The 10,937-nt window shown below is 49.5% G+C and overlaps 1 protein-coding gene across 1 annotated transcript in view; it reads left to right on the top strand.

Moving 5' to 3' along the window:
• The window catches only part of LOC148542267 (protein kinase C delta type-like), a 30,577-nt gene extending 20,496 nt beyond the window's left edge, over nt 1-10,081 (top strand). Inside the window, exons 5-10 of the mRNA XM_088469379.1 lie at nt 285-376; nt 1,813-1,875; nt 2,606-2,744; nt 4,970-5,161; nt 6,600-6,728; nt 9,932-10,081. Coding sequence (XP_088325505.1) covers nt 285-376; nt 1,813-1,875; nt 2,606-2,744; nt 4,970-5,161; nt 6,600-6,728; nt 9,932-10,081 — 765 coding nt within the window. The remainder of the gene's footprint in view (nt 1-284; nt 377-1,812; nt 1,876-2,605; nt 2,745-4,969; nt 5,162-6,599; nt 6,729-9,931) is intronic.
• Nucleotides 10,082-10,937: the final 856 nt, after the last annotated feature.

The following is a 10,937-nucleotide window of genomic DNA, read 5'->3' on the forward strand; positions in this document are numbered from 1 at the left end:
TCATTGTGGCCCCGCCCCCTGCTACACAATGCAGAGATTACGCGAATCAGCCCTCTCCCGGACCACCCTCAAGTTGACGGCTGCGGAAACAGTGCGGTGGGGGTGGGAGTTGCAGCCATCTGGGAGACTCGCCCACTGTTCCAGGTGGCTGGGAATGCCACCCAATTTTTGGGACCTTCCCGGCCATTTCGGGAGAGTAGGCAAGTATGGTGAGTATTGTCTGCTGTGTGCGAGAGTAATGTGCATACATGTAACTGATGCCATGTTCTCTGTCTCTTACACAGGACCATGTCCTTTTCATCATGGAGTACCTGAGTGGGGGAGACCTGGACCAATTCATACAGCGCAGAGCCCCATGTGACATCAGTACTACAAGGTAATAGTGACAATGGGTACATTCGGTGCTGAGGCCGGTGTCTGGCTGTGGTGAAGGATTCGTTTTCATTGTTGCCTCATAGCATCTCCACAACCTGGTGCCCAGGGGCATTTTAAGAGAGGAGGGGGCCCGTGTGCATCCTCTGTTTGGGCCCCTCCTCTCTAGCAGCAGCTCAGCGGCACTGAGCGCTCTAGATTCAATCTACTGCGTATGCGCAGGTCTCCGGGAAAATGGCACCCGCGCCTACTTTCCCAGGGACATCATTTCTGCGCATATGTAGATCACTGGGAAAATGGCCGCTGCCATTTTCCCAGTGGGTGTTTGCTGCTCTGTAGCGGCGATCCGGCGCTGCGTAGCAGCTCATCGGGATCGGCGGAGAGGTAAGTATAATTACCTATGGGTGCAGGGTGTGCAGTGTGGGCCCCCCTTGACCCCGTGTGCAGCGCACATCTTGCACCCATTTTAAAGATGCCTATGCTGGTGCCCATCCCCCATAGCATCCTATCTGTATAACATTAGTACATGGTAATAATTCAGCTTCTCTGGGCCCAACATTTATAATATGTACATATTACATACCTCCCAACTGTCCCGCTTTCAGCGGGACAGTCCCGTTTTTCTGGGACTGTCCCGCCCGCGGGCCGCAGTGTCCTGCGGTGGGGGGGAAGTTGGGGAGAGCACACCCACTGCTCTGCCTAGCAGAGCAGCAGGTGTGCAGAAGGTGAACAAATGCCGTGCGCATTGCACGGCATCTGTTCACTAGCGTAGGGAGAGCCTGGGGGGCTGCCCAGCATCTCGGAGAGTGCTGGGCACGCCCCCTATAGTGACGAAAACGGGGGGAAGCCGCGAGGCTCCGCCCCGTTTTCATTTGGCCCCGCCCCCTTCCCGGAAGCCCCACCCCTTTTTGGACGCACGCGCCTTCGGCGCACGCCCTGTCCCTCCTTCCCATCTCCAAAAGTTGGGAGGTATGATATTATAGTAGCAGATAGTAAAAGCACCTCTAATGGAGTAGGGCTCGGCCTATACAGCCTAAAGCTGGGTACACACTTGCCGATATGTCGGCCGACCAGACGATATCTCATGTAACCGCGGGAGCGCGCAGATTGGCCCTACACACTATGCGATCCACGCTAACCGTTGTTCCGATCCGCGTCGGAACAATAAAGCGTTCAATGGATTGCAGAGTGTGTACCCAGCTTAACAAATCCAGGCCAGGCCATTATAGGTTTCCATGGCGACAGGTCTGCGTATAATAAAGAGTCTCCTGGACTTAGGGCTCCATTGTGTTACTCAGCCGTACAGGAAGCCTTGGTGACAATGTGTCTCATTCTTCTGCCCGGTGACGGTATCAGGGGGAATGGACCATCTCATTATTATCAGTTATCTCACTTTCACAATATTTGCTATTGATAATTATTTTCTTTCTTCCTCATCAGATTTATAGCAGCAGAACTTGTATGTGGTCTGCGCTTCCTGCACACGAGGGGGATCATTCACAGGTAACATATTAATTCTAATGATCACATATAGTAACCCCCTCAGAGAGTTACAGTGTAGCTGTTATGTCCTTGCCATTCATTTCTGGGGATCAACGTGATATTTGGGGTAAGATTCTTCTGACAGCTCCACGCACCATCTTATCTTTCATCCCAGGGCGGCTCCAGGGGTAGCCGTGCCCTGTGCCGCCCGGGTGATGGTCACCCCCTTTAGAATGAAAATGGGGGCGTGACCTAATTACCATAGGCCACACCTCTTAAATTACATTGTTTGGGGGCGTGCCCGCATGGCACGCCTCAAGTGTAACGTCAGGCTGGGTTGAGCCCGGCACTCCGTCACTAGCTGGGCTACTCCCAGCCCTCTCTCGTCACTGAATGGATGTCGCGTGTATGTGCACAGCATCCATTCAGACTCGGGATGTTGGGGTGTGCCCTCTATGGGGGTGGCGCCCCTCTTTGACCACACTGGTCGTACACCCCAAGAGCCTACTACTGCACATCCAAACCCCAGAATGTATCAAATTCCGGAGTTTGGTGCATATGCGGCGAGAGGTCAAACCTCCGAAAAAGTCATTTTGGGAGGTTTGACCGCAGAATCTGCAAAGCTGCATCCCGCACGGTGACACTCTAATGGTTTTTATTATGTGACTCTGGGGACCTTTCTCCACAACAATCCAAGTTCTACAGCTGGTAGTTCTCTGACCGACAGAACTTACACTCATTCTCCTCACAGGGACATGAAACCGGAAAACGTTCTCCTGGACGCAGACGGCCATGTGAAGATTGCCGATTTCGGCCTGGCTGTGAAGAATATCCATGGCCATAAGAAAATCAGGGAGTGTGCCGGGACCGTAGGTTACATGGCCCCAGAGGTGAGTAACACATTCATCCTCTGCAGGCTCCTCATATCGCCATATCCATATTTATCTCTCATTTATTGTTGTGCCGTATGTCTGTAGATAATTCCCCCCCACACACACTTTAATGTTGTTGTCCAGAGCATGATTGGGCCCAGACTCACCTCCTATGCTGTCCCTTATTACATGGACAGGGCTGGCTGCATCTAATTATACTGACGAGCACAAAATGACTCCAGTAATTAATGTGAGATCACCGTGGAACCAGGGGCATATCTATAATGGGTGCAGGGTGTGCAGTGCGCACGGGCCCCTGGGTCCAGGGGGGCCCACACCACACACCCTGCACCCATACTTTGTATTACTTACCTCTCCGAAGTCCTGCGTCGGGTCTCTCAGCGCTGTTCAAACGCCAGAAAATGCCCGCCACGGCCATTTTTCCGGCGTTTTGCGCATGTGAAGAGATCGCCAGGAAAATGGCGGCCACGCCATTTCCCCGGCGATCTGCGCATGCCACACTCTAGTGCCCAGAGTCTATTGATTTTGTGGTGGCCGGCCAGCCACGTCAGTCGGCTGCCAGCCACCGGAGTGAGAGGAGGGGGCCCGTGTCAGGGGATGCACATGGGCCTCCTCCTCTCTAAAGACGCCCCTGCGTGGAACTGAATAACAAACACTAGGGTTTTTTTTTTTTTTTCTTTTATCAGGAACCCAGTAACCTACCAGTATGTTTTTGTAGTGTGAGAGGAAATCCATGCAAACACAGGGAGAACATGCAAACTCCACAAAAATGGGTCTTGACTGTGAATGAAACTTATGACCTCAGCGCAGTGATGCAGTAATGCTGACCACTACGCCACCTGTGCTGTCCCAGGATAATACATTGGAGACAGTTTCCAGAGTTACTTTGACTATTGTATTATTTGTGGACTGAGAGTTAGTATATAAAGAAGGATATTTGCAGTACTGGGCATCTGCTTACTGAGGCGGATAACTACAGTAACTCATGCTCTAGACCAGGCCTGGCCAACATTTGGCTCTCCAGCTGTTGTGAAACTACAAGTCCCAGCATGCCCTGCCTCAATTTTGCTATTAGGGCATGCTAAAACTGTGTCAGGGCATGCTGGGATGTGTAGTTTCACAACATCTGGAGAGCCACAGGTTGGCCAGGCCTGCTCTAGACCAGTGGTGTCAAACTCGGGCCCTCCAGCTGCTGTGGGACTACATATCCCAGCATGGCCTGCTACAGTTTTAGCATGCCCTACTAGCAAAACTGTGGCAGAGCATGCTGGGATGTGTAGTTCCACTGCAGCCGGAGGGCCCGAGTTTGACACCACTGCTCTAGACATTCTGAATACAAAACACATATATTGACATTTTCACCTTTATTGTCACTATCAGTAGGAAAAAAAATACTAATTTAGATGAATAAAGCTAAAAAAAATAATTGCATTGCTTAATACATTTCCTACATTTTACTGCCCCCTCCAAAAACCTTGTGCCTCAACTATTTGACCAATACATTGCTGGTTCTTCTAACTGGGTTATAACATGTGGCTCATGACTAGCATAGTGTATCTGTGTAGAAATGGTTAGTTAGTTGGAGAGGGAAAGGACGACACATGCAGGGCCAGCTCCAGGAGGTGCAGCGCCCTGTGCCAGAACGGGACGGCGCCCGTAACTTCCCTGCACATAGCAACGCCGTTTGTGTCTGAAAAGGGGTGTGCCCTGATTTACATAGGCCACTCTCCTAGATTAGGTTACTTGGGGGCGTGCCCGTATATGCCAAGCCTCCCGTTTCAGGTCAGTGGCTGTGCTTCCTGCTCTGAAAGGACGCCGCGCACATGCTTAGCAAAGAAGAGCTGCGGCCGTGGGGGTCCCCAACCTCCTGAGAGACACTTAGCAGCTAAAGGCAATACATACACTCTAGTAGCGCAAACCATCATAAACTTTTATGCCGTGGGACACTTAGGCCAGCAGGTGGATCAGTGGGACAGTGCCTGAAAAACGGGACTGTCCCGCTGAAATTGGGGATGGTTGGGAGAATTTTGTCCTTTATGGGGTGGCGCCCATACTCATCCGCACGGATCGAAAGCCCCTTGAGCCGGGCCTTGGACACATGACGCTAAAGCTTTCGCAGCAGCGTGTGCGTCAGGACCAGTATGTACAAATAACAGCCTAACTCGGTGCCTCCTGCCAGGATGGACAATGTACTAACCGTTTGTTTCTCTGTGTTGTCACAGATAATGTGTGGTGCCCCCTATGACTCTATGGTAGACATCTTCTCATTTGGGGTCATTTTCTATCAGATGGCCACTGGGTCCTACCCATTTTATGCCGGTGAGGAGTCCTCCAAGATTGGGTATTCTGTCATCTATGATGCCCCGACGTATCCAAAGAACCTCCATCCAGAGATCCGGAACATCCTTCATAGAGTGAGTATATACACGGGTATAGAGAAGAACATGGAGTCACAGAGGAACTAAGACCTAGATTATAACTAAGCGCACACTAAAGGCATAGGCTATAAGTGTCTGCAGTCATAGGATTCCCACCTAGTTACAGCCATAGCCCTCATTGGTGACGGCCGGGTGAGAAGATTGCTATGAGAAGACTGCCCCATTTACAGGGCAGCTATCATGAAGCTGCAGTTGGAATAGGCTTTGGATATTATGACATGGCTTCTATTTGTCATTCAGTGGCGTCACAAGGGATGAACGGGCTGCACCTGGGTGTCACGCGCCAAGGGATGATACCAAGGTGCATACTCCCCCTCAGTGACAGAATCCGGGTGCTGCACTGTAGTACTAAGTGCAGCACTCGGCTCCTGACATTGTGAGGGAGCCAGCACTGTACACAGGGCAGTCTGCACCTCCTGCACCCCCCCCCCCCAGTAAAAAGCACAGCAATCAGGACTACAGGGTTCGGGATGTGAGGCCCCGCCCCTTCCCACATGACCACGCTCCTTCCTGTGCTACCACACCCCCTTTTCGGCGGCAGGAGCATCGCTTCCCGCACCAGGTGACACCGCGGGGAGGGACGCCGCTGCTGCCATTATTAGCTAGGCATAAAGTGAGGCACGCAGAAGACCTGGTAGCATTGGCGTTGGATTAGCAGTGGCAGATCAGATCTTTAGTTATAATATTACTTGCCATATTGTGTCCTCTCCTGGAGGACTCACTTTCAGACAAATACTAGTAAAATACAATATAGAATAATGATACAGTCAGGGCCATAACAGGGCAAGAATTTGCCCTTTGCCAGCCCTGACCCCCAAACATGTGCTGTCACAATACAATATAGAATAATGATTCAAATAAAATACAATATAGAATAATGATACAGTCAGGGCCATAACAGGGCAAGAATTCATACTTTGCCAGCCCTGACCCCCAAACATGTGCTGTCACAATACAATATAGAATAATGAATACTAGTAAAATACATGATACAAATAAAATACAATATAGAATAATGATACAGTCAGGGCAATAACAGGGCAAGAATTTGCCCTTTGCCAGCCCTGACCCCCAAACATGTGCTGTCATGACATCATGGTGAGGGGGCAGGGCAGCTGAATAAAGCTGAATGCCCGCAATGTTCTAAGGAAGATCCAGGCAGCTCTGCAGTGGCTTTACGGCTGCCGAGTGCTGTTCCACAGGCAATTAATATCACAAATGTTATTTTGCCAGAAGAATAGGTTACGTTGAATTGGCCTCCAGCAGATGTAGTTGAATAACAAAGGTAAAGGAGGTAAAGGATTTTATACCTGTCGTCCTGAGAATAAAATGACATAACGAAAAGGATGAAATTGGTCTAATGGTGCCTGTCTGCCAATAACAGCCTATATGTTTCTGTTTATCTCTACGGAAGCTCCTAAGCAAGTCCCCAAGGAAGAGGCAGGAGATGTGCACCAATCTGACAGGTCATCCATTTTTCTGCCCAATCAACTGGGAGGAATTGGAGGCTGGAAGAACGACTCCTCCATTCACACTGCAGCCTGTAAGTATATATGTAAGATCGGAAGTTATGCTGTGTGTGCCCTATCATGCAGCCACATTATCCCATAGACTGCTGGGTGCAGTGATGATGATGATGAGGAGAGATAAGTGACTTTGGGCTCTATTTACTACAATCCACATTTGTAATGCAGATTGTAGTGTGATATTACTGACTGAGGGCCTGATTCAGAGCCGGACACTATTTGCGCTCGCTCGTTCAGAAAAAGGGGCCGGCCATTTAAATTGAGCGCTCGTTCTTTGCGGTCTGTTGACGCCTCTATGTCTGAGCGAGCGAACGAAACATGCGCTCGCTATTTTGTAAAGACGCCCCCTGGCCGCTCGCATCCTACGTCATCTCCGCTATTTATTTGATTAATCGAGTACATCTAAAGGCGTCTGAACTGCTCGTAGTGCTTGTGGTAGGATTTACCAACCGCAATCATGCAAGCAGTTCAGGCTAAGAGACAACCAAGTGACGTGGTCATTGACGCTGCTTTGTTTATTTTCCAAACCTTTAAAACGCCCGTTTTTGACCTTTTGGCACGCCTGCGTTCGGATCACCACTCCCCATTTTCAAGCACCTTCCCCTGTTACCACCCACAAACGCCTCATCCTGTCACTCAAATTAGCAGGCACTCGCTATTTTGCGAGCACTCGATTTCCGACCGCAATGACTGGTTGGCGCATGTGCATTACGACCTATATGCATGCGCAGATGTGCGAACATCACTCGGAGCGAACGAGCGCCCGCTTACGAGCGGCTCTGAATCAGGCCCTGAATTCTCAATATCACAGGGATTTACTACAAATCCCTTGCAGGGACAGACCTTGTGAGAAAGCTCTGTCCCTGCGAATCCCCTCCGCACACTAGTCACTGTATTTTCGCAAAAAAATATTGCGACTAGTGCCCCGCGCAAGCGCCGACCGTCCGCCGCTGGTACCCCCCCCTGGCGCTAAGCCCCACCCCCATTGTTAAGCCCTGCCCCCGCAATCGCAAACCCCCCGTGACCCCCCCTCCCGCAACCCACCCTCTACTTACACAATTTCCCTGCATGATCCGGGCTCCGGTGATGTCTTCCATGTCCTCCGGTCAGGTGATATCCCATACTGCACTGGGACCCGATCACCTGATGACCGGGCCGCAGTGCAGCATGGGAGACCAGCTGACCAGAGGGGAGACATCACCGGAGCCCCGACCATCGGTCCCTGGACTCGGGTAAGTTAATTTTTTTTTTATTTTTTACTTTTTATTGCAGTGATCAGCTTGCGGTCTGTTTAGACCACACAGCTGATCACTGGGGCCGGCTCCCGGCTCTGCTCTCCACGTCAGAGTGGAGCAGGAGTCCAGTAATCATGGGCTTTCCCCGGTATTTTTTTAAAATTTATTTTTAGTAACTTTGGTCAGATAAAATTTTCCATTACAATTATAGGAAATGCGATCTGCTTTACTAAAAATAAGTGATACTTAGGGGTTGGAGTAGAATTTTATGAATTCTACTCCAATTGCCCTTTAGTAACTTTAGGTGAAACTACAATAATGTGAAAAGGGTGTGACAACACAAAACAGCCTTTTTCACTTTATTTTAGTATAAATAATGTTAATAAATAGAGCCCTTTGTAGGAACTTGTCACACAAAAGCGAATCTTGTGGCAGAATATTCTGTGTCACAGATTTTTGAAGTCCTGCTGATTAGGGCAGCACAGACGGTGTAATGGTTAGCATTACTGCCTCACAGCACGGAGGTGGTGGGTTCGTTTCCCATTACAGCCCTAACTGTGTGGAGTTTGTATATTCTCCCTGTGCCTGCGTGGGTTTCCTCCCACACTCCAAAAATATACCGGTAGGTTAATTGGCTCCCAACAAAATTAACCCTAGTGTGTGTGCTTGGGATAGAGAATATAGAGTGTAAGCTCTGCTGGGGCAGGGACGGATGTGAATGGCCAAATATTCCCTGTAAAGCGCTGCGGAATATGTGTGCGCTGTATAATTAACTGGTAATAATGTTTCGGCAAATGTAGCCCATAAGCTACAGAGGCTAATGCCATTATCAGCTCGGTAAATCTGAGAGCTACGCAGTCTCCATAGAAACCTATGAGGGCTGCGGCTGCTGTCGGAAATGGAGGAACCGCGACAGATATGGAGATATCTGCTGCGGCCCCTCAATCATACATTAGGGTGATACTTAATATTTGAGAGCATTCCTCGAAGAGAGATGTAGTCAGCATCCCCACGGGCGAAATACCGTCACCGAAATCGGAATGCCGACACCAGAATCCCGACCGGCGGCATCCAGAAGGAAAGTATGAGGCATAAGGGGGAGGTTAGGGGGATGGTTAGGCACTAGGGGGGAGGGTTAGGTTTAGGGTTCAGGGAGGGGGTGGTTAGGTTTAGGGTGCGGGGAGGGGGAACTTAGGTTTAGGCACCGGAGAGAGAGGGTTAGGGGGTAAGAATTAGTCTTACCTTATTTCCTTATGGGTGTCGGAATTCTGACCGTTGGGATGCCGCTGTCGGTATTATGACCAGCGACATCCGACCACCGGGATCTCATACCCAACCCCCCAAAAATGGGTGTTTTTGGGAGATATGCCGCAAATATCATATGATTGAATGTTAAATAGGCCCCTTTTGTGGCCAAATGTAGACTGAGGAGAATATTTTGTGGAATGTTTTTGAAAATTCCATTCATCGCTTCCTCTCGGCCCCTGCTGGCCAATATGAGGAATTACAGTGCTGTTACAGGCTACCAGCGCACTTTCCTTTAGGCCATACGGGAGCATTAATGATTCTTAGAGGACCTCTCATAGCTAGTAATTCAATTGCAAATACAAATAAATGTTTACTTTATTTATGTTACTTTCTACAAATTTACTGTTATGTTTTCCTTGTCAAATGCATTTATAATGTACAAAGGAAAACCAGCCCTATAATGTAATAATAACCCAAAAATCAGCCACGCATCTCGTCACTTCGGTTACATATCTCTGTAACGTCATTTTGTCATTTCTAGTAGGAGCTCTGTATTAATATATTGGTGTATTATGTTATCATGCAGCTTACAGGATAGCATAACATAGAATAACGGGAGAGCTTGCACACTATCTACTTATTATTCTCCCTTATGGCACATACAGTGACAAATTGCCAATTAGCTCAGCATTTACTTGTCTATTATGTGATTAATCTGATTCATCTTCTCTTCGTAGACCCCAGTTACAATCAGGGAAAATGTACCCCTGGATGAGCTGCTGTCATCACCAGAAGCACAGGAGCCGCCGATGTCTGTACAGGAGAACCGCCTATTCCATGGGTTCTCTTTTACAAGTGACAGGTGGAAGAAAATGCAGGCGCCATAATGCACTGCAGGTAACATCTCATCCAGTACATTACATCACAGGACACCGGTTCCATCCTCATTCTGCTACCAACCATCTCAGCTTTAAGATCTGCTGTGTACTCCACATCAGTGTGTCATCTGTCCATCCTCATCATCCCAGCTACAACATCTGCTGGGTCCTCCTCATCTCAGCTACAACATCTGCTGGGTCCTCCTCATCCCAGCTACAACATCTGCTGGGTCTTCCTCATCCCAGCTACAACATCTCTTGGGTGCTCCTCATCAGCATCAACATCTGCTGGGTCCTCCTCATCCCAGCTACAACATCTGCTGAGTCCTCCTCATCTCACCAACATCACCGTCTGCTGTGTCCCCCTCATCTCAGCAACATCACCTACTGGGTCCTCCTCATCTCAGCTACAACATCTGTTGGGTCCTCCTCATCCCAGCTACAACATCTGCTGGGTCCTTCTCATCCCAGCATCAACATCTGCTGGGTCCTTCTCATCCCAGCATCAACATCTGCTGGGTCCTCCTCATCCCAGCTACAACATCTGCTGGGTCCTCCTCATCTCAGCAACATCACCTGCTGGGTCCTCCTCATCTCAGCAACATCACCTGCTGGGTCCTCCTCATCTCAGCAACATAACCTGCAGGGTCCTCCTCATCTCAGCAACATAACCTGCAGGGTCCTCCTCATCTCAGCAACATAACCTGCAGGGTCCTCCTCATCTCAGCAACATAACCTGCAGGGTCCTCCTCATCTCAGCAACATAACCTGCTGGGTCCTCCTCATCAGCATCAACATCTGCTGGGTCCTCCTCATCCCAGCTACAACATCTGCTGGGTCCTCCTCATCTCACCAACATCACCGT

Source organism: Taudactylus pleione, unplaced genomic scaffold (assembly GCF_031769625.1).
Source record: "Taudactylus pleione unplaced genomic scaffold, aTauple2 ptg000013l, whole genome shotgun sequence".
Taxonomy (NCBI): Eukaryota; Metazoa; Chordata; class Amphibia; order Anura; family Myobatrachidae; genus Taudactylus; species Taudactylus pleione.